The sequence below is a fragment of the Lutra lutra genome, chromosome 2, assembly GCF_902655055.1.
Source record: "Lutra lutra chromosome 2, mLutLut1.2, whole genome shotgun sequence".
In the NCBI taxonomy this organism is placed as follows: Eukaryota; Metazoa; Chordata; class Mammalia; order Carnivora; family Mustelidae; genus Lutra; species Lutra lutra.
The window spans coordinates 42,920,987-42,945,528 of NC_062279.1; the positions used below are offsets into that span (position 1 = coordinate 42,920,987).

The 24,542-nt window shown below is 36.8% G+C and overlaps 1 protein-coding gene across 1 annotated transcript; it reads left to right on the top strand.

The window, feature by feature from the left end:
- Nucleotides 1-24,347, top strand: ATP6V1B2 (ATPase H+ transporting V1 subunit B2). Its single transcript, XM_047717279.1, has 14 exons — nt 1-178; nt 7,249-7,304; nt 11,501-11,599; nt 12,352-12,445; nt 12,576-12,653; nt 13,117-13,256; nt 13,623-13,724; nt 14,651-14,748; nt 15,484-15,607; nt 17,071-17,221; nt 19,138-19,220; nt 20,434-20,538; nt 21,815-21,944; nt 24,066-24,347. The coding sequence occupies exons 1-14, from the start codon at nt 43-45 to the stop codon at nt 24,203-24,205; spliced, it is 1,536 nt and encodes a 511-aa protein (XP_047573235.1). The 5' UTR covers nt 1-42; the 3' UTR covers nt 24,206-24,347.
- Nucleotides 24,348-24,542: the final 195 nt, after the last annotated feature.

Genomic DNA, 24,542 nt, shown 5'->3' on the forward strand with positions numbered 1-24,542 from the left:
CCTGCGCTGGGCGGCTGCGGAGCCAGTCGGGACGGAGACAAGATGGCGCTGCGGACGATGCGGGGGATCGTGAACGGGGCCGCACCCGAGCTACCCGTGCCCACCAGTGGGCCTGTGGTGGGATCTCGGGAGCAAGCGCTGGCAGTTAGCCGGAACTACCTTTCCCAGCCTCGCCTCAGTGAGTATCAGAGAAAAAGACGAATCCTGTCTTGCTCCTTAGCTCAGCCTCTTGTTCCATTCACCTGCTTAGCGGGGGAGGGGGGATTTATTTTTCCTTTCTCATCCTACCTGTTCTGACTCATTAGTCTGTCTCTAGAAGGAGACTTGAGTGTACCAGATATTTTCGTAATATAGGTGGGCGGAGGGCAGGAGCATCGACGAGAACTTTTTCCTGGGGTTGGTGGGCTCCTGGCTATTGACCCGCCCTCTCCAACTTCCTTGAGTGGAGCACCCTCGGGCTCTTGTTTCTTGTCTCTAAAGAAAGGCAGCTTCTTGTCACTTCAATCTTAATCATCCCCTGACCTCAGCTGGATGTGTAGGGGTCGAGGGAACGCCCCTTCCCATCGCTTCCCGCCAGTGTAGATCTTCAGGGCTGGTCAGGAGTTCGTCCGAGGGAGACTAAGTGCCATCGCTGACGTGGTCTGGCCCTTCGTTGATGAAGGTCAGGCCCGCAGCCAGAGGGAGATGTTCTGTGGAGGGGCTGCTCCACAGGAGGACACATTGGTGTCAGAGATGCTACAGCCGAAAAGTACCCTCTAGGTCATCTAGTCTAACCCTGTCATTTTACAGTAGGAAGCCTAAGGTTCTGGGAGGGACAGGACTTGCCAGATTTTAAACAATTATTGGCAGAACAGAAACTAAAATTCTGTTTCTTTTTTTTTTTTTTTTTTTTTTTTTTAAGTAGGCTCCACGCCCAGCATGGAGCCCAACACTGAGTTTGAACTCAGGACCCTGAGATCAAGAGTCACCTGCTCAACTGACTTCAGCCAGCAGGCGCCTCTGAAATTCCTTTTAATTCTCGTAGGTCCTCCTTTTTTTTTTTTTTTTTTTTTTTTTAAACCATTGTCTCTTCATTTACTGACAAGTTAAACCTAACACAATTAAGTGCAAGGCTATCTTGGGGAAGCCAAGCAGCTTTGGCCATATTATATAGTATTTTTAAAAATATTTATTTATTTGACAGACAGATCACAAGTAGGCAGAGAGCTAGGCAGAGAAGGGGCAGGGATGCAGGCTCCCTGCTGAGCAGAGAGCTGGATGCGAGGCTCATCCCAGGACCCGACATCATGACCTAAGCCAAAGGCAGAGGCTTAACCCACTGAGCCACCCAGGCGCCCCCATATTTATATAGTATGTGCAGAATATATCATATGTGTGTTTAAGTGCTGTGATTATTTAAAAAACAAACAAACAAACCTGCCTTAATAAATGCGGTTTTAAGTGGACTACCCAGTAGTTCCAAAATAATTGTTTTTTTTATTACTAACCAGTACAGTTGTGCAGCAGCAGAGCTCTTCACAGGTTTCCTTCAGAATTTGGGATGAGCCTTGGAAATGACTCTTTTTAAAACTTGGGAAGCTGATGTTTCCCCAGGTGGTGAGACTATGTTTGCACTGGTTAGTTGCCAGAATGCTTGTTTGTGGGTGGCTCATTGGTTAAAAAGAATTTCAGATGGAAGTGTTTCAGTCTAGCCGCCCTCCAGTCTGACTAATCCTATCCTGATCTGTCACTAGGTCATATGACAGCACTGCAGTATGAGGAAGAAGAAAAACACAGTTGATTCCATGGTTTGCTGAGATGTGCTTTTTACAGTGGGGATTAATCTGAATTATCTGAGAATGCTTACTGGAGGTTTATATAAGCTGAAGTGAATGTTTCAAGAAATTAACTGATGTTGCATTCTATAGATTCTGACAATAAATTTATACCTAATAATTCATATTCTTTTATGAACTGCATTTGCATGCTTTACTTTTCTTTGGGTAGACAGATATTAATGCTGCTTCTAGGAAAAGATTATAGGGGTGCAATAGTTTCCATATAATTATTCATTCTGTGTCAGTTCAAAGGGTATCAACAGAAATCATAAAATTGTTTCAAGAGTACTCCATGATTGTTAACCCTTAAGGGAGATGAGTACGCTTTTTCAGTATTCTTTGTATGTTTAGCCAGTGGCTAAAGAATGCCAGATGAGGGGTGCCTGGGTGGCTCAGTGGGTTGGAGCTTCTGCCTTTGGCTCAGTCATGATCTCGGAGTCCTGGGATGGAGCCCCGCGTTACATCAGGCTCTCTGCTCAGTGGGGAGCCGGCTTCCTCCTCTCTCTCTGCCTGCCTCTCTGCCTGCTTGTGATCTCTGTCAAATAAATAAATAAAATCTTAAAAAAAAAAAAAAAAACACGCAGAATTCCAGATGAGATTCCTCCTGACAAAATTGTTACAATATAATGGTTAAAACTGAACCTCAGGAACCCTTTTTTGTATCCTCACTGCCTATCACAGTACTTGACACATAGAAGGTGTCTTGTAATTGTTTTATAACTTGCATTTAAACCTTGTTCTAATAGTTTAGTAGATTCTCAATGTGGCTGGAATCAGAGTAGGGAATTGGGACACTTGTTGCTTTTCTGTATCTGGGTTATTCTGAATAGCATAAATGATTCCATACTTAGGCTAACAGCTAACTACATTTGAATATCATCCTTTTCTTAAATTGCCACATTCTTTATTTTAGCCCAACGGTTTTTTTGTTTTTTTTTTTAAAGATTTTATTTATTTATTTGACAGAGAGATCACAAGCAGGCAGAGAGGCAGGCAGAGAGAGAGGAGGAAGCAGGCTCCCCGCTGAGCAGAGAGCCTGATGCGGGGCTCGATCCCAGGACTCCGAGATCACGACCTGAGCCGAAGGCAGCGGCTTAACCCACTGAGCCACCCAGGCGCCCCTAGCCCAACAGTTTTAATTGCTTCTGAATAAATACTGATTAACCTCTTAATTTTTCTAAAGATTGTTTATACCGTCTTAGGTGGTATATTAATGTAGTTACTTAATGTGTGCTTTTGAATGACGGAATGGGACTAATAATATTGGCAGTACCACTGTATAAATTGGATCCTGTTTTAAAACAACTTCACGATATTGGATCTGTTAACAAGAAATGGGAAATGAGATGCACAGCCTTAGAATAATCTTGAGCACTTTGGTTGAGTCTCTAAATTCACAAGGAAAGAAAACTTAATTATTTAAACTTTGAGTAAAGTTCAGTAATACATACTGAACTTTTAGATACTGAACATTTTGAATTAGATAATTTCCATTGTTCTTGAGACCTTAGATCAGAACTAACCTTGTTCCTTATTTCATAAAGCAGAGGTAGCCTCAATGAAAAAGTCAAGTAAAGGAATCATAGGTCTACTTTTTCTAGAACCTCTCCCTTTTTGTCCACCTGTCAGGGTGTGGATCTCTACTGTTCTTGCACAATAGGAGATGATTGCCTGGGGTTTTTGTTTTGCTAATAAGGTAGAGACTAGAGTACTGGATCTCTTGTGCAATGACTGTCCAATTTTCTCGTTGAAAATTTCACAATCATTAAGTGGCCTTACTAGTGTTGAACAATCTTATATCCTGCAGGAGGAAGAGGATGTCATCTTACAGAACATATGCTTCTACAAAAACCTTTGTAGATTTTGGTTTTGAAATATTACTCCATAAATATTTATTGCCTGCTTGATAGTTCAGAATCAAAGATGTAACTTTTTGGTCTTAGAATGTGCTCACCATGTAATGTAACTTGTGTCAATGTTGTCAGAAATTCTGAATATCACCTGCAGACTTAACTACTTATTCATTTGGAAATTTTCATAAGAAGAGTGTTCGTTATTTTGGTAAACAAATGTTTATATAACTTGTGAAAAGGTTTTGACTTCTTTAGAAGAGCAGCTATAATATCTTTGGCAGCTTTACTTGAAGCTATTCTCTCTGCTTTGGGCCGTTAATGATAATAGTGAGGAAGGCTGGATAAATACTGTTTAGAGTTAAATAGAGTTTGATATCATTTTTTCTGCTTGTATTTTTTAAAACATTTTATTATTATGGAAAAGAGCTATAGTTGCTATATAAACTGTCTTCTAGTACCTGTTTGTAATCTAAATGTTAGGAACTGTGTCATCTATATTTTTTAATTATATTGGAGACTAAGTTCAGAAATACTATAAAGTCAGAATGCCAACCTTAGAATTGGGGTGGGGGGTGGGGGAAGCCAAACAAACAAAAAAAACAAAACGAAAAACAAAAAAACCCACCTCCCTTTTAGTAACAAATTTCTCAGAGCCTTAGTTTCTTTAAATGTAGAGTGGGTATATAAGCCTTGCCTACCTCCCAGCATTTTGTGAGCCTGAAATGAGGTAACCTATCTGAAGATATTCTGTGTAAGTACAATGCACTCTCCAAATGTAGTTTGGTGATATTTCTGTTTGGGTTTGGGTTATTGTTAGTGTTCAGTTTGTATATGTCAGTTTAATTTAAATCATGCATGCTCCTGGGGCACCTGGGTGACTCAGTGGGTTAGGCCTCTGCCTTCAGCTCAGATCATGATCCCAGGGTCCTGGAATTGAGCCCCACATCAGGATCTCTGCTCAGCGGGGAGTCTGCTTCCCTCTCTCGCTGTCTGCCTCTCTGCCTACTTGTGATCTCTGTCTGTCAAATAAGTAAGTTAAGAAAAAAAAAAATCATCCATGTTCCTTAAGCTCTGATTTGTATCCGAAGTAGTTTCCTTGCTTTTTTTGTGTGTGTGTGTTTTGTAGTGAGGGGAAACTGCTGAAGTAAGCATCTCATTAGATTCTCCCTTTTCTGCTTAAAAGCTCCTCCAGTGGCTGTACTCCCATTAGAGAAAGATTGTTCAGCAGTAGTGACAAAATGTAGACACAAGAAAAATACTGTCCAGTGCATTAAATAGTAAAAATAGCTTACTTTTTCATAGCTAAGTTGCAGCCTCCTGAAATTATTCTGAGATAGTATAGCTACGTAAGTCTTGCAAATAATTACAAGAGTGTACCAGACCACAAAAAAACAACCAGTTTGTTTTGGAATTTGAGCTGCAGTACAGAGTTAAAAGAACAAGTGACTTTGGAGCCAGACTGTAAGTTCAGATCCTTGGGCAATTTACTTGAGTTCTGAGTGTCATTTTTCTCTTCTATAACTTGGTAGATCTTTTACGGAGATTAAGTGAGAATTCCTGACAAGTACTTATTAAATTATATTGGTGGTGTAGGTATTAATCAGTTAATTTGAATAGTTATTTGTAGGCTTTTTATATGAAAAGGCTATATACATTGTTGCAAATTTAGAGACTGCTTTTGATGAAGTAGAATCTTAATAGAAGTCAGCTTGATTCACTGTTTCCAGCAAAAACAGTGAGTAGTGTTTCTTTTTCTCCATCATGCTTATGCTTGTGACTGGCAAAACTTCCTAATTTTAAATGAGCTTGAATTTAAACATGAGATTCTGAAGCATGTTTGTTGTAGAGGTTAAAGTTAAAGGAGGTGAAATCATGGTGGAAAAAATTTTCAGAACCTGAAGGATTTTGTTGGTTACATTTTATTCAAAACAGTTGCTTCTAAATCTCAAAACTGGATCTTCCCCCCAACCCCACCAGCCCATACCCTACTCCTATCCCTGTTTTAAGTAAAGGTTTTGAGCTACTATTCCTATATTTTTAAAAATTGGTTTCTAAGAAAAACATGTTTCAAATGTAGCTCCCTCTGCATTTCTATGTAGCAGTTTTAGAAAGTCATTAAAAAATTGAATGTTTGAACACTAAAAATGAGAACAATAAATTTTTTAGGGGTAGAAATTATTTTTAAGAGTATTAGTTTATTTTCATACAGTGGGGAAGATTTTCATAAAAAATAAGTGTGACGGGTGAGGTTTTTCTGTAATTTAAAGGGAACAAATGATTAATTGTTTTACATTACCATCCATTCAGGTAACTTAAGTTTTTTAATTTGTGACTTACCTCTTATTATCTGAGGTTAAAAAAGTCATTTGGGAGCCTCTTACGAGATTATTACAATTGTAGATATTCAGGCAAATATTAGTATCAGGTTTAAATGTCCTATGAGTATGAATGAAAAGTAAGTGCCCCAATAGTGCTTTCGGCATTTGTACCAGGGTACTGGCTTCCTGCTTTTAAGTTCCCAAGCCCCTTGAGTGGACAGACTAGATATATTAAATGGTTTCCTCATTCTTGGAAGTCTACATCTGTGCCAGAAATTTCTGTCCCAAGACCTCAGAAGAAATCAAGCAAGTAAAAAATTCTCAGTCAGTGGGCAGTTTCTCACAACGTATTCAATGCCTTGTAGTAAGTTTTCTTCATTTATTTTTTTTCAATTGTTCTGATCATTCCATTTAGTTAATTCTGACATAGAATTACTGTCTCCTGAATGTTCTGTTTTATACTAATTACCATTACATTTGACATGTTTGTAGGTGTGGTAGGGTTGCAGGATAGCTACCTCCTTTCTAAAATGAAGGATTTGAGTCATGCTCTATAGACTAGTAGTTTAATCCTAGAAAATAACTTGCAGTAGAAAATAGAAGCCTCTAAACTGACAGTAACATTTGACTTTTTTTGCTTGTTTGTTTAAGGATCATATTTGACCTCTGGCCTTTCATTCCATTAGCCGCTCCCCTCTTCCTAAAGCTCTTTTCCCTGTAGTTTTTATGACATCATTTAATTATGGTTTTTACCTCACAGATGACATTTTCTCAGATTTCCTTTGAATTTTGTCACTTGTGCTTAAAGTTGTTGAGACTTTCCTTTATCTACTTTGCTAAGTGCCTCCTCTTCTTTAAAGCATTTCCTTTTCTAGGTAAGAACTCCTTACCTAGGTTTTTCCTCTGCTCCCACAAACCCTCTATACACCTCTGTTATAGCCCTTAATTCTTCCCCCTTCTCCATATAAAACTGGGAACTCTTGAAAGAACTCTGCTCCTCTGTGCCTTCTTTGTTTTTGTATTCTGGGTCCTTAAAGTGACTTACAGTAAGAATGCAAAATGGTTTTGGTTGGATGAAGGTGGATTATGAAAAGTTGTACAGGCACAGGTATATTTTATAAATTCAATTAAAAAATTTTCTGTTTGAGTGCTCCATATTATAATAAGTGCCATAGAGAGAGGAGTTTTTGATAATATTGTAGAGGTAATTGTGGGTTGTTGTCCTGTCTGACTGACTAAAGCTGATTCTTTTCTTTCTAGCGTACAAGACAGTATCAGGAGTCAATGGTCCACTAGTGATCTTAGATCATGTTAAGGTAATACCACTGTGATAATCATTTAACCATTTATGTAAAAACATGGTCCTGTTCAGTACACTTTAAATTTTATGTTGTGATTTTTTAACCCACTTTTTGGTCTGAATATCAGTACTACATAGGAGATGAGTTTTTAAGTCAAAAGTCAGAAGACTGGATTCCATTGGTGGATCTAATATGGATTCTGTTAAGCTACATCATCTGTAGAATTCTTTTTTTGGGGGGGGGGGTCAATCCTACCTCATAGGTTTACTGAGGATAAACAATAATAATATATGAGTGTGTGTGTTTTATAACCTATAGGTTATTGTATAGCTCTGGTAGCTTCTGGTTCTTGTCATAGACTGCCATGTGTTATAACTATTTGTTAATAGTCTTTGTCCTTTTTTTGCTAAATTTTAAGATCTTTGAGTGAATAAACAAAGTTAACTTTTATCTTTGAGGGCCTGATACTGGTATTCAGGTAGCAAACAAGAATAGATTATCTCAACAGTGATTAAAGCCCTAAAGCAAAGAATAGTTTTTACTTAGTTTGTTGTAAGGATGTGGAGTTATATCTTTTTTTTTTTTTTTTGCCACACCTGTACATAAGAATTATAAACACTAAGACTGTTATCATAGAAAAAGTGACGTAGAATATAGACCATAATTGAATACCCTACAGAAAGCCTCCTACCTGAGCTTTATGATCAAAATACTTCAGAGAAAATAATTGATATAATATGCTCTCTAGAACAGTAATTATGTACTGGTTGATGTTGGGGTAGTTTGGGCGAAAGGCACACAATTATTGTTTGTTGAGAGAAGTAATGATGGAAATATGTTTGGCATGTGACCCCTCTAGAAGCAGAAAAGAAATTGAAAAACATTTCATAAAAGAAAGGGCAAAATGCATTGTTTCTTCAGTTTTATCACTAAGATTATATTTTTATGCATGACAAGGTATCTATACAAATTAACCTCAGGATTAAACATAACAAATTTACCTCTGGGCCACACTCTCATACTAGTAGTCTGCAATTTGATTCAAAGTCTCAATATCGTGTACTCAGTTTGCACAAAGTTTAGGTTAGTACCCATTAATGTTTTGTGAAAGAGTGGAGCCTGCACTTTTATTTTTGAGGAAAAGATAGGAAGTTTTTTTTTTTTTTTTTCTGTAGTCCTTATTAGATAACATTTTTGGCTTACATTTTAAAAACATGAAATCTTTTTGTTAGTAAATGTTACTGAAAACAAAAATATTTGCCTTTCTTTTTTCTTTTAAGATTTTATTTATTTGAGAGAGAAGAGGGAGAGAGAGCATGAGAGCATGAGCAGAGGGAGGGGCACTGGAAGAGGGACAAGCAGAGCCCAACACATGGCTCAGTTCCAGGACCCTGAGATGACCTAAGCTGAAGTCATTGTTTAGCTGACTTGAGACACCTAGGTGCCCCCAAAATATTCAGGTTTCAGTTATGTTAAACACTGAGCTCAGAACAGAAGATATGATGGTGAACAATGAGTCCTCCCCCAGTGGAGCATCATGTAGGGGAGAAGCAAATATAATGCAGATAAACATATCTAATTAGTAAGTGCTATGAAGGTTAAGTGTGGGGTGCTATGAGAGTAAGGAGAAAGACTTGAGAAGACATCTTTGAGGAAGTAACTTTAAGAGTGTTCAAAAAGTTTCATTGAATGTTTGCTTGGGGTAGAGCGCCAGCTGAGGAAAAACTGGTAAATAAATGATAGGTAGGTGTAGGAATGGTTTTATAACCCCAGATTTATAGTGGCTTTTTAATTTAAAGGGTCAAGGAACAGATAGTCTTACACAAATTTTGTCAGAATAGAGATGGAGACTGCTACTCAAGTCATGTTATGAAATTGGCTTTTTTTTTTTTTTTTTTTTCAGATTTTATTTATTTGTCAGAAAGAGACAGGGCAGGCAGAGGAAGAAGTGGGCTCCCTGCTGAGCAAGGAGCCTGATGTGGGACTCGATCCCAGGACCCTGGGATCATGACCTGAGCCGGAGGCAGACACTTAACCAACCAAAGCACCCAGGCATCCCTGAAATTGGCATATTTTTAATTTCCAAAGCAGACAAAGGGTAATACTAGAAAAGAAAAAAGATAATTATCCTCACTTAAAAGCACAGATTCCAAAATTCTTAATAAAAATATACTCATATATTGGAAATTAGCAAAAATAATTATGTAAAAAAATAATAGAACTATGACAAAGTAGAATTTATCCCAGTAATACAAAGATGATTTGATGTGGGGTGCCTGGGTGGCTCAGGGGGTTAAAGCCTCTGCCGTCGGCTCAGGTCATGATCCCAGAGTCCTGGGATCGAGCCCCACACCGGGCTCTCTGCTCTGCAGGGACCCTGCTTCCTCCTCTTTTTCTCTGCCTGCCTCTCTGCCTAGTTGTGATCTCTGTTTGTCAAATAAATAAATAAAATCTTAAAAAAAAAAAAAAAAGATTAAAGACTGGGCGCAGGCATAAGCAGTTGTATCAGTGGAGCAAAATTAAGCACTCTGAAACCAGTTCTTATCACGCTGGGTATTTGACTTGGGTCAATGATAAAAGCATCATTACAGGTCAATAGGGAACATGTTGTGCTGCTTAGTAAATATTATTGGGGTAATTGGTTTTCTATATGAAAAAGAATGAAAATGAGAAAAGTAAAATTGCATACCACAGACAAAGCCAATTGAATTAAAGGCCTAAACCTGAAGAGCCTTTTAGAAGACAAAATCAAAAGCCATTTTGTATAAATTTAAATTAAAAGGGTTTCCTAAACAAGATACAAAAGGCACAAATCATAAAGGAGGACAAGTCGTTTTAGTACTTAAAAAGTTTTGAAACTTCTGTATGATAAGATAAAAAATAAAGGGCACGATAACAAAGTGGAAGTCAATATTTATGAAAGGGTTGATGTCCAGAATCTGTAAAGCTCCCTCACATTAAAGAAAAAGCAGATCCATTTAAAAAATGGAAGAAATATAGGGAATATAAAGAAGAGATATAACCCAATAATAGGTAATAAAGTCTGAATTGTCAGTGAACATGAAAAGCTGTTTAATACTGGGAAAATACAAGTTGAAAAGATGCTAATTTTTTCTTTATCAAAATGGCAAAAATTAAAGTTCAGTAATGTAAGATTGACATAGTTGTAGGAAATGATGATTTTGTATACTGCTAGGGAGATTGTAAATTAATACAGTTCCTTTTCAGAGTAACTTGAAAATTTACGGAATGGGCACAGCCTGTATGTAGCCCATCACTTGGTTACCTTAGGGAAAACACACTTGGCCTGAGGGAGCTGCATGGAAGAATGCTCTTGTAGCATGTTTGTAATAGTATAAATTTGGAATAGCCTTGAACTCCATTGACACATAAAATGTGTCATTTTTAACTACATTTGTTTTATTTTAACATTGATTCTAAGATGCCCATTTATTCATGTTACCATCTCCATAATCAAGAATTTTAAAATCAGGGGTGCACCATATTTTAATTGAGAGATGTTTTCCTTCACATCACTCAAAGTAGTGATGTGCTTTTCAATAGATTATGTTGATAAAGTGAGGTAAATATACCAAAATGGATCTAAAACATAAGGTCAAGTGAAGAAAATGAAAAGTTGCAGGATAATATATTTAGTATGTTGTCATTTATGTAAAATAACTAAAATCTATTTTTGGAAACTGCATTTTCAATTATTAAAAGTGAAAGAGGAATATGTATTTGGTTAGGAGAGTTTGAGGACACATTTATCTTATTATAATAGTGATTATTGTATTTTCGATTGGCATTTTATCCCCGTCCCCACAAAGCATACAGGTGAGTACACACACAGCCCAGAAGCAAACATCAGTTCTGAGTGATGGGAATGTGGTTATTGTAAGTTTTGCGCCTTTCTTTAGTCTCAAAGTTTAAAACCTATACACAGGAGAAAAAACTAATTGCTGCTGTTTTATGGATTTAAGACCTTTCTCTCTACCTTATGCTGTGTTTACCAAATTATATGTGCCAGTGTAAGTGTTTTAAGGTTGTAAACTACCTGAGGATGTTACAGACTCTCAGTATCTACCTGTGTGGTTTAGAGAGGTGGGGAGATTTTACCTGTATACAGGCTTTGATAGAGATAGAGCGTATAGAGTAATTTGGGGAGCTTTTAAATATTGGTTATTGACCCTTTATTTTATCTGGTATAGTTTCCCAGATATGCTGAGATTGTCCACTTGACATTACCAGATGGCACCAAGAGAAGTGGGCAAGTTCTAGAAGTTAGTGGTTCCAAAGCAGTGGTTCAGGTAAGCATCACTTTCCAAATCTGGCCAGTTGAACAAAAACATAAGGAACACCTCTTGCCTTTTCTAGAGATCATTGAGTAAGTCTATTTTTAGAGATTATTACTGACTGTGGGAAGAAAAAATTATTTTTTCTTGTTGTCTTGCCAATTGATAGCCACCTATGTCTATCCTAGTCCAGTAGCTCCACTGCCATTGGTAAACTTTTTTTTTTTTTTTTAAACAAAGCAGATAATCACATGGAAGAAGAGAGATGAAAGGCAAAATTTATAACTTACGGGATAAAACCAAAGCAGTTATCTGAGCCTATTTTTTTTAAATCATCTCTTATAATACCTAGTTTTTAATGTTACCAATTATGGGAAATGCCAGTTTTCTCAAATTACATGTTTCCCTAAAAAGTAATCTAGAGCAAGGGTCAGCAAGATTTCTGAAAGGGCTAGATAATAAATTTTTTAGGCTTTATGGGACCACCTAAGGTCTCTAATGCATATTTTTCTTCCTTTCTTTTTTTCTTAAACCCTTTAAAAATGTAAAAAACATTCTTAGCTTGATGGAGTTGGACTAGAGTCATGATCCTTGGTCTAGAGGTTGGCAGTTTGGTTCATCACTGTGGACTTTTCTTCGTTACATTGAAAATAGTTTGTATATATGTATTTTACTTTATATGAGCTGTTGAACGGACAGAAATAATACTTAAGTACTTAACAATTTAAATTCCTTTTGCCCTTCTGATTACTTCTCTTTCTCACTAGGTATTTGAAGGGACATCGGGTATAGATGCCAAGAAAACATCCTGTGAGTTTACTGGGGATATTCTCCGAACACCCGTGTCCGAGGATATGCTTGGTAAATGGATGTTGTTATGTATTCTGAGCAGAGATCTGTTTTCTTTTAAACATATTTCCATGGAGTCTTTCTTAAAAATTACCTATTTGAGTCATGGTCCACTCTGTACTGTCTTGCTACTGTTTCACAGGTCGGGTCTTTAATGGATCAGGCAAACCCATCGACAGAGGTCCTGTTGTACTGGCTGAAGACTTTCTTGACATCATGGGTAAGATAATAAATGGGTTTCTGTGTTTTGAAGAAAATAGCCTCTGTTTTATATCTTTGTCAAATAGAGAGTGATTTTTGTGACAGTTTAAGTAGATAACCAATGTGGTCCCTATTAATTGCTTTATTTAATAAATTTATGTTTTTTAGAAGTCATCTTAAAATTTTATGTAAAATATTTTAAGGTATTATAAAATGTCACTATGGCATATCTGAAATGAACATTGCTTTGAAATATAAGTGGCTTCTAAATTAGGATTTTTTTTCTTATTTACTGTACCTTTTTTTCTTTAGGAACTTGTTCTGCTACTATATAGTTTGTGAGTCTACAAGAGACTAATGGGAAGATTTCTTAAATAGTTTCAGATTTTAAAAAGTAGCTGATTTTTTTTAAGAGAGGAAAGAAATGGCTTATATGTTTTAGTCTTAATGTCTTAAAATTTTCTCTTTTGGAAATATATTAGGCCAGCCAATCAATCCTCAGTGTCGAATCTATCCAGAGGAGATGATTCAGACTGGCATTTCGGCCATAGATGGCATGAACAGTATTGCTCGGGGGCAGAAAATTCCTATCTTCTCTGCTGCTGGCTTACCACACAATGAGGTGAGAGCTAGGATCTGTTTGGTGTGAAATTTAACAAGGGAGAATTTCTAAATGCTTCACTGTTAATAAGAAGCCAGATAAAAGATTTTTAACAATACTCACTTGTACCCAATACCCATTTCAGCAATTTTCAATGTTACCGTTTATATAATCCAGCTACATTGAAGCTTAATCTATGCCTGATGTCTGTGTTCTTGCTTACTCTTACAAATCTTTACAAAAAGTAAAAGTAGCTTTTTTGGGTAAATCCTTTAGAACATAATTTCATTCATTATAATTGCAATTCCAAAAAGTTTAGGATAAAAGTTATTTGTTGTAGAAGTGTTATTTTAAATTTCAACTTAGTTCTCTTGTACTTGTCATCAGATTGCAGCACAAATCTGTCGCCAGGCTGGTTTGGTAAAGAAATCCAAAGATGTAGTAGACTACAGTGAGGAAAATTTTGCAATTGTATTTGCTGCTATGGGTGTAAGTATAATTTTTTTCTGTTTTGGTATGACATTATAAGATTATTTATTTTATTAGAACAATGTAGAAAACCACACATACATCATTGGATTTATTTCTAGGCAGAGAAGTTGCAACTTGGCATTTTGGATAAACTCTGGATTAAAATTTAACATTTGACTGCAATTTTTTTTTTAATTTTTATTTCTTTTTTTAATTTCTTTTCAGTGTTCCAGAATTCATTGTTTATGCACCACACCCCGTGCTCCATGCAGTATGTGCCCTCCCATAATAGCCACCACCAGGCTCACTCAGCCTCCCACCATCCCTCCAAAACCCTCAGATTGTTTTTCAGAGTCCACAGTCTCTCATGGTTCATCTCCCCCTCCAGTTTCCCCCAACTCCCTTCTTCTCTCCATCTCCCCATGTTCTCCGTGTTATTTCTTATGCTCCACAAATAAGTGAAACCATATGATAATTGACTCTCTCTGCTTGACTTATTTTACTCAGCATAATCTCTTCCAGTCCCATCCATGTTGCTACAAAAGTTGGGTATTCATCCTTTCTGATGGAGGCATAATACTCCATAGTGTGTATGGACCACATCTTCCTTATCCATTCGTCTGTTGAAGGGCATCTTGGTTCTTCCCACAGTTTGGTGACTGTGGCTTTTGCTGCTATGAACATTGGGGTACAGATGGCCCTTCTTTTCACTACATCTGTATCGTTGGGGTAAATATCCAGTAGTACAATTGCAGGTTGACTGCAAAATTTAAGAGTAATTTTCTTTATGCCCAAAGCGGTTTGTTTACTCTGTTGGCTTTTGTGAAATTTTGTGGGTACTTGAAACTTCAAAAGAGGGAACAGTGTAGATCCATAGATTAGCCTTCATCAGAAATACTGAGAATTTTTCTTCTCCTAGCACTGATGAAGTCATTGCTATTTAGGTAAACATGGAAACTGCCCGGTTCTTCAAATCTGACTTTGAAGAAAATGGCTCAATGGACAATGTCTGCCTCTTTTTGAACTTGGCTAATGACCCAACGTGAGTAAATAGAGCTGTTTCTTTCTGTTCACTCAGGCTTCAGATCAAAAATGTTACCTAAGACAAGGGAAGTGAAATATGACAATGAAAGGAACATGGGGCTAGGAGTGGGAGAGCTGTGGTTAATTAAATTCGGCTCTATTTCTTGGTTACTTGGCTTTGGCCAAATCACATAGGCTCTGAATTTTAGTTTTCTCTTTGAGGAAATATAAGTAATACTTGTCTCATACTGTTGTTGTGCATTTTAAGTGAGATAATACATGTAAATTACCTGGGACCCAGACCATATTTAATGATCTTTTCCTCTTACCTGAGAAATCTAGGCACTCCCCTGTTTCTTCCCTCCCTCCTTGTTTCTCTCTCAATTTTGAGAGGAATATAGTTCTGAAAATGTATGGGGCCATTTCTAAAATAATCTAACTTTGTAGCATTAAGTAGTTCTTATTCTGAAAAAAAAAATGACTAAAGTAATAATTGCTTTTTTATTTTTTAAATTAAATTTATTTAGTTACTTAAAACTTAAATAAATTTTCTCAGTTTATTTAAAACTTTTGAAGGGGGACTCTAATTTCCAGCATCATGTTGTTTTGTCTTTTTATTTTTATATATTTATATAAAATATATTTTAATATAAAATATAAATATAAAATATATTTATATATTTTAATTTATATTTATATATTTATGTTTTTGCCTTTTTATTGGAGTAACAAAGGACTTAATATTCCATTTCAGTATTGAGCGAATTATCACTCCTCGCTTGGCTCTTACTACAGCCGAATTTCTGGCCTATCAGTGTGAGAAACATGTACTGGTTATCCTAACAGATATGAGTTCTTATGCTGAAGCCCTTCGAGAGGTAACTTTTTTTTCAAAATGGGTTACTTTTCAGTTATCTTGTCTTTACAAGTTTTCATTTTTCTTTAATCGTGTTTTTTTAAGCTTCATCTCTCACGTATTAGTAGAATACCTTAATTAATCGAAAAGGAAAACACAACTTTTTTCTGTCCCCCAGGATGTTTTGTCCAGATTGTCAATTTTTAACCCTTTTCAGAATTTCATTTTTAATAATATTAATATTTAAATATATGAAGAGCATACTCTTGACACCACCCTTTTTAGAACTTTTTCCTTCAGAAAACATGGTGTTTATTTAGGAACAGTGTTAAGGTTCTAACAGGTATCACCCAGAAGTTTGGGTGTTCATTCTAATACAAGTTATTGAAATTTTGAGTAAGTTACTGTTTAAAAAACATGTAAAAGGGAATAAAAAAGCTTCTGAAGAGACATGCTATAATAAATATCTGGCTTCTTAAAAATCCCTGAGATCCATCACTGTATCTCACTCTGCTGCAGTGGTTTTTCAGGGAAGCATTTTTCTTTCCGTCTGTCACAGACCAGTAATTTTCTAAAGTACAATTAAAATGAGTTATTAGAAAATATTTTAAAGACGATACATAACTTACAACCCTGGGATTTCTTTTTTTTTTTTCCCCCACTAGATCCAACGACTCTTTCAGATCGCCATTAGAGTTTTTAAATGCTTATCCTACTTTCTGTGTTATCTCATTATCCATTAATAAAAGCTGGTCTGCAGACCACACTTTGAATAACACTGCTATAGGATACTCTTTTGGAGGTGCCAGAGTAGCACCTAAAAGTTGGGCTCAGTGCTTTAGGGTTCTTGGTGGTTATTGATTAATATACACAGCTATATTACAATGTGCATGTCTCCAAGAGAAAGACTATTTATTCTTATTTTGTGCAATGAATGGGCTCCTGGCTCTGTGATCTTGGGAAATTATTTAACTGACCCTTGATCCTAATTATGAATTGGGGTTAACAACAATCCTCATAGGATTGTTGTGAGGATTAAATTAAATATGTAAACTGCATCAAATGATTCCTGGGATGTATTTCCTCCCCTTTTGACCTTTTTAACATTAGCTTACATAAATATTGCAAGATCCATGGCATGACATAGATCTTGTGAACTAAAAATGTTCTCTTAGTTTTAAAATAACTTCCTTTGATTTATAAAATTCCAAGCAGATTTTTTTTTTTCCTAGCAAGCTAATTAAAGATTTGCATTATGGTGATAAGATTGTAGCAAAACACTTTCGGTCCCCAATTGTCAACATTTTTGTTGCAGAATAATCTGAAGTTTTGTTGCTAGATTTTTAAATCATCTTCCAGAGACAGTATTTAAAAGTGAAAGATGATACTTCCAACTTTGCAATTGGGTATGTTCAAGCTAATGTGTTCTAAGCTTTACTTTTCATATTCAGGTATGTGACATTCTCCTTCTTGACTTACCGTCAGGTTTCAGCAGCCAGGGAGGAGGTGCCTGGTCGGCGAGGTTTCCCAGGTTACATGTATACAGATTTAGCCACAATATATGAACGCGCTGGTCGAGTAGAAGGTAGAAATGGCTCAATTACTCAAATCCCTATTCTCACTATGCCTAATGATGGTAAGTTTTTGGTCTTTGGATTATAGCAGACATAAACATTTTAAGGACTTGATTCTGAGAACATCTACCTTTTTGAGTTGAAATTTTTTTTCCAAGTTTTTACTTAAATTCCAGCTAATTAACATACACTGTAGTATTAGTTTCAGGTGCAGAATTTAGTGATTTATCACTTACATACAATACCTGGTGCTCATCACAAGTGCCCTCCTTCATCACCATCACCTGTTTTCCCATCCCCCAACCCACCTTCTCTCCAGCAACCCTCAGTTTCTTCTCTGTAACTAAGAGTCTGTTTCTTGGGGCACCTGGGTGGCTCAGTCGGTTGAGCCTCTGCCTTCGGCTCAGGTCATGATCTCGGGGTCCTGGGATTGAGTCCCACATCGGGCTCTCTGCTCTGCAGGGAGCCTGCTTCCTCCTCTCTCTCTCTGCTTGCCTGTCTGCCCACTTGTGATCTCTGTCAAATAAATAAAATCTTTAGAAAAAAAAAGAGTCTGTTTCTTGGTTTGCCTTTTCCCCCATGTTCATTTGTTTTAGAGCTGAAATTCTTTTGAGGGTTTATCCTTTAAGAGTTTACCTTAACTAGGTGATTTGTATCTAAATGAAATTTTTCATTTGTAAACTGCCCATACTAATCATCCTTTTGTAGAAGAAAAACAATTTCCTTTGTAATTAGAATTTTCAGTTTTCATTTGTTAGGTTACTATTGAGTGTCTACTATTTGTGGGACACTGATCTAGATATAAGGAAATTCTTTTTTATTTAATTCATTCTCTAATGTAAGTTACTTGATCTTTTGGATTGATTTGGGTATTTTTTATGTACATGCACCAATAAGTTAAGGTAGCTTAAGTGTCAGATGAAGAGCACAAATAGTAAATGCCACAAGACTTTCAGGACAGAATGATCACCAGAGGCCCGTTAAAAGATGACTCCGTTTTACTTCCGACTTCCGTTTTACACACAGTGCAGTACCTGTTTGAGTTTATGCTCAGGAGTGAAACAAGTCAGTAGTCTTCTTCTGTGACTGCTTTTTTGTTCTTGTCTCAGTGTTTAAAAAGCAGTTTTTGCAAGGTATTTTCAGAGTAATAACTCACTATAATTGAGCGCTGTTTTTAATACTTTATAAATATTACCTCATTTGATCCTCATAGCAGCTTTGAAGTGAGTGCTCTACTCTGAGGCACAGGGAGGTAAAGTAATCTATTGAGGTTAAGAAGTGATAGTTTTAGAACCCAGGCAGTCTGAATTCATAATTCATACTGTACTGTCTCTGACTTGAAAATGATTATTCCAAAAAAGTACGTGTAAGATTATTTTATGTAATTCAACTAACTTAGAAACGTCTTGCTTTGTAGAACTTTCTTGGTGCTGCCCACATAATGGTGTTTTGCTTATCCAACATTCCTGTACTTCCCATGTTGAAATGGTTTATATCCATCTGAATAGCTTATAAACTAAGAATGTTTTCTCAGTATATGTTAAATTGGCAAACCTCTGCCAGGGAATTTTTGTAGTTTTATTTATATTTTGGGGGGAAATAACTAGGAGACAATGGTACTTTTCCTAAATGCAGCTAATTTACTTTATGTGCCAATAGATATCTAACTGTGCTGCAACTCAGTAACTAAAACCATCCAGTATGATAGTCGCTAGCTACATTTGGCTGTTTAAATTCCAGAGTTCATTAAAATTAGATAAAATTTGAAATTAAGTTTTTCACTTCCAGTAGCCACATTTCAAATACTAAGTAGCGACATGTGGCTGGTGGCTACCAGCACAGATACGGAACTTTTCTGTCATCACAAAATGACTTTAAAGAGCACTGTTTTATATAATGCTGTATGTAACATACACTGGCTTCCTGTGATTCGTTTATATGATATGGATCCTTTAACTCAGATGTCTTCCTCTGGTAGATATCACTCACCCCATCCCTGACTTGACTGGATATATTACAGAGGGGCAGATCTACGTGGACAGACAGCTGCACAATAGACAGGTATTTGACATTTAAGCAATGCTGCAAAGCTTAGAAATCTACTCTTCAGTTACTCTTTAGTGATTAGTGACTTTGACTTTGCTTTTAGGAATTATTTTGTTAGAAAATATCAAGTTATTTTCCATATGGTTATATAGTTGTCATTTTTGTATACCAAGATCCTATTGTGGGTAAGAGTGCCAGTATTAAGATTTAAGTATCCACTTTTCTTTTTTGTGCCTTAAAATGGAGCCAGTGGTCTCAAAGAATTTTGGGGGTATTCTATTCTATAATTACCAATCTTATTATTAGTACAGAAATGTTTTTTCTATTTTTTTCTTTACTGATATATATTAATAGTACATTATATTGGCTTTAAGTACAAAGTAATGATTTTACACTGATATATTGCAAAATGGTCACCATTAAATCCAGTTAACATCCATCAATACATATAATTATGAAATACTTTTTCCTTATGATAACTTTTAAATCCAGTCACCTAGCCACTTTCAAATATGCAGTACAGTATTATACATACTCTAGTCACAATGCTCTGGATTATATCTTTATGACTTAATTCATTTTGTAACTGGAGGTTTGTACATTTTGACCCCCTTCACCCATTTCGCCCAGCCTCCATCTCTGGCAGCCACCATTCTACTCTATCCATAAGCTCATGGTTTTTTTTTTTGTTTGTTTTTTTAGGTTCGACATAGAAGTGAGATCATAATAGTACTTATCTGTTTCTGTCTGATTTATGTCACTTGGCATAATCAATCCCCTCAGGGCCCATCCATCTTGTTAAATGACAGATACCGTTTCTTAATGACTGAATAATCAAAAAAAGGTTGATGGTTCTATAACAGATTCCAGCTTCTAATATCAGTGTTTAGGTGAAATTACTGTTAATCTTTTTATTTGGTATGTGATTATATGAGTCAGAGCTCAGAGGCTATTTAGATTTGATACTGTCAGCAAATGTTGAAAATCTAGTTTTTCAGTATCACCTTGTACTGGTTTTTGTGGACTTCACTTTCTGAATTTGATTCTCAAAAGAAATGCCATAAAGTCTCACTTCATTTTCTAACTAGGAGAAGATACTAGAACTAGGAGATAAATAGAAGTTTTCTGTAATTTAAGGGATAATAATGAGTTTCAAAATGCTTCTTTACTACTGATAAATCTTGAATTTTATATTTAAATGTATTTTTTCTCTCATGTTCTATTCAAGATTTACCCGCCTATTAATGTGCTGCCCTCATTATCGCGGTTAATGAAGTCTGCCATTGGAGAAGGTATGACCAGAAAGGATCATGCCGATGTATCTAACCAGCTGGTATGTATATCCTCTTGAGGAAATGAATACCTTTCTTAGTCCATTCTTTCTGCTGTCTTACACCTCTTATCTTTCTCCCATATCACTGTACTTATCCCCCATATAAGTAGAATTTTAGTATAGGTTACATGTGGAAGATACAATCATTCATTAGAACCAAACAGTCTTCCTTTTTTTCAGAGGATAGTTGTGGATACTCAAGATTAAAATCCTTTGCTTGAAACCCACATCTAATGCTATATAAGATAATTTCTAAATTAAAAACAAGCCATAAGGCCATTTTAGGTTTTTATTAATAACCATAATAATAAGTACAGAATATTCCTAAAAAGATACTCTAATTTCTTATTTAAGAAATTAAACAATCATCAGAACACTAAGAGATACAGCTTTATTTATTCTTTGGAATCTTTGGATTCTGTAGTTACTGTTTTTTATTTGACAGAGAGAGCCAGAGAGCATGAGCAGCAGGGTAGAAAGGGAAAGGGAAAAGCAGGCTCCCCAATGAGCAGGGAGCCTGATGTGGGGCTTAATGCAGGGCTTGGTCCCAGGACCTTGGGGTCATGACCTGAGCCTAAGGCAGGTACTTAACCGACTGAGCCACCCAGGTGCCCCATAATCCTTGGTTTCTGTAGTTGTATGAGATTGTACACCAATCGCAAAGAAAGAAAAAAATACCTTTGACCTTAAAGTAAAAATGGTAAACCTACTCATACCACAAATATTTTTCTTGAACTTTGAGATGGATTTCTCTGTGGTATGAGTTCTGACTTTCAAATGCTCTTTAAGTAAGCTCATTGACATACTGAGGAAGTGTATTTTTTAGAGTGTTAGTAGCATCTGTGGACTGCATACCTGAAGACTTCTTTCTCAGTGAGACTACTTCATAAAATCTGGTACTTTCTTTTTTTTTTTAAAGATTTTTATTTATTTATTTGACAGACAGAGATCACAAGTAGGCAGAGAGGCAGGCAGAGAGAGAGGAAGGGAAGCAGGCTCCCTGCTGAGCAGAGAGCCCGATGGGGGACTCGATCCCAGGACCCTGAGATCATGACCTGAGCCGAAGGCAGCAGCTTAACCCACTGAGCCACCCAGGCGCCCAAAATCTGGTACTTTCATATGAACTTTATGTGAATTGTGTTTGTAAATAATGTGAAATTCCTTTTGTGGTCTCTTACAAAGACAGCTACAGAAATACTCTTAATTTATAGCCCAGATTACTTTTAACATTTATAAAATCTTACCTGTGTTTTTTTAAATATTTTTTTCTCTTTAGTATGCATGTTATGCTATCGGTAAGGATGTACAAGCCATGAAAGCCGTTGTTGGAGAAGAAGCGCTAACCTCAGATGATCTTCTTTACTTGGAATTTCTGCAGAAGTTTGAGAGGAACTTCATTGCTCAGGGTAAGAGGACTATTTTCTTGCAAACATAAGCTCATGTATAGTTTTGAAGACTTCTTTCCCACTCTGAGAGAATTTGCATTCATCTCCAGATGATTTTCCTTCTAATTAGAGAAGCGGTTTTTCCAGTTGCCTGTCATGTCTTTGCACTTAACCTTCTGGCTCCTTCCTCTCTGCCTTCAAGTCCATTATCCATTCAGCTCCTATCTGAACTTTTCCCTTCCTTACACCTGGCATTTTGCTCTGCTGCCTCCATTGCTGGTTCTTCTTCCTCACCCCTCTGAAATGATCTCCTCATGCTTTGGTAGTGTGGTGCTTTTGTGATTCACTTATTGTCATCTCCTTTTCTGACTTTGTATCTTCCTGTTTCTACATTGTTTATGTTTTCAAAGGCCTAGCTCTCTGTTCTTTCTGTGCTTCCCCTTCCTCCCCCAGCTTTCACTTTTTCCCTCTACTGTTGACTGACTTGCTATGTATGATCCTTATCCTCTTCCTGAAGCTCTAATCCCACATTGCCAACTAGAATACTTTTGCTTATGCTGCCATCTCCTCAGGCTCAGCATGGTCAGAACCCAAAGTTTTTTTTACACTGACTACCTGCCTAGCAGTTTGCTTTTCAATTTGTCTACCTCTTGTATGAGTGTTGTCCTACTTAGCCCAAGCTCAATAATTGGGCATTATTCATAACTTTATTCATTTATTCTCTGGTAACCAAATATTTACTAATTTTTGTTGTTCTTATTTAAAATAATCCTCTTCTGGTTTCATTTCCATTAGCGTAGCTTAGTCCAGTGTTTCTCAAATTTTAATATGCTTTTGAATCAATTGGAGATCTTGTTAAATTGCAGATTTTGATTCAGTAGAACTGGATGGGGCCAGAGATTCTTCATCTGGACAAGTTCTTGGATAATGTGGAAAGCTACTGATCTGTGACCAACTTTGAATCTTTTTTTTTTTTTTTTTTAAAGATTTTATTTATTTATTTGTCAGAGAGAGAGAGCGCGAGCACAGGCAGACCGAGTGGCAGGCAGAGGCAGAGGGAGAAGCAGGCTCCCCACAGAACAAGGAGCCTGATGTGGGACTCGATCCCAGGACGCTGGGATCATGACCTGAGCCGAAGGCAGCGGCTTAACCCACTGAGCCACCCAGGCGTCCCCCAACTTTGAATCTTAAGGCCTGGTCCAAACCCTTGTCTCATCATCTTGGTCATTAGTGCCAGCTTTTTCTCCACTTTCCCTGACTCTGTATATCCCTCTAATATTTGCTGGAATAAACTTATTACTAATTATTTTGATTGTGTCTCTAGTAAAAAGGCAGTAATGGTTTTCATTACATAGCACATGTACAATTTTCAGGCTGTTTTGATTGGTCTCTCCCTTGCCACTATTTTTGACCTCAGTGGTACTCAACACAGATGTGTTAACTTTGGAATAATGCATCATGCTCACTACACTCTTGTATGTATTTGATGCGTTTCTTGTTAACATTAAGCCCAAAAAGATATGTATGTTTTTTTTAGTGTAGCACCATGATACCTTAAAAAGATAAAAAATGAAGATTTTCTGGTAGAGAAAAGAAACCAGAATTCCAGCCACTCTGATTCCATAGTTAAGAAATCAGATTTATTTGCAGGATAAGAATGACTCTACTACTAAAAATAATTAGTAACCACTTTGAAAACAGCTGGCCTATTCAAGGTGTTCAGTTGACATTTAAGGTTTTGTAAGTGTCTGTACTGCCCTCCCTCACATTCATCCTTTCTTCCTGGAAAACTGCCTTTCTCAGTAATCTATAGACAAAACACTGGGTGTAGTTTCCATTGCTCCAGGTATTTAGATCCTACCCAGTTGTCCACATGGTTGTCCCACACACACACTAGATTTTTGCCCACTGCCTCTAGCCTGCAGGCCTCCCTTTTCTCTGATTCCTAATGGTACTTACTCTCTGTACCCTCACGTACATTTGGTTGCATCTGGTGTTAAGAGACCTAACTGCTTTGTCTTTTTTGTTGTTGTTGTTGTTAATACTTGATGCTCACAGTAGTCCTTTATAGTGGAATAAATAATAACACTGGTAAGTTGTAAGTAGTGTGCCTTTATTCATTAAATTTCAATTTTTTCTAAGGTTCTTATGAAAACCGCACTGTCTATGAGACTTTGGACATTGGCTGGCAACTGCTCCGAATCTTCCCCAAAGAGATGCTGAAGAGGATCCCTCAGAGCACCCTGAGTGAATTTTACCCTCGAGACTCTGCAAAGCATTAGCTGCTACTGCATCGCTGGCTTGATACACTTGTGAAATACTGGTTCTGTTTTCTTTATTCCTTTTGCACTCCCCCATCCCCCCATCTTTGTGTTGGAGTTTACGCTGTTCCCCTGTAATTAAAAACAAAGAATAGGTAACATACTGTGCCAGTGTTGCAATGTTTTAAACTTCTAACAGACTTTAAAATATCCCCTGTTCAGAAAATCTGGATCATCAGTGCTGTTTTTAAAATAGCTCGGAGATAGAGGTGAAGTTTTCCTACAGGTGTGTGTGTTTGTACATAGTGGTGTAGTTAGTTGCCTAATAATGTCTTCATTATATGGGTCTCCTTGACCT

Coding starts and splice junctions, on each gene's coding strand:
- ATP6V1B2 (XM_047717279.1), top strand. CDS start 43: ATGGCGCTGCGGACGATGCGGGGGATCGTGAACGGGGCCGCACCCGAG. Junction 179..7,248: donor CCTTTCCCAGCCTCGCCTCA/GTGAGTATCAGA, acceptor TTTTCTTTCTAG/CGTACAAGACAGTATCAGGA. Junction 13,725..14,650: donor TTGTATTTGCTGCTATGGGT/GTAAGTATAATT, acceptor ATTGCTATTTAG/GTAAACATGGAAACTGCCCG.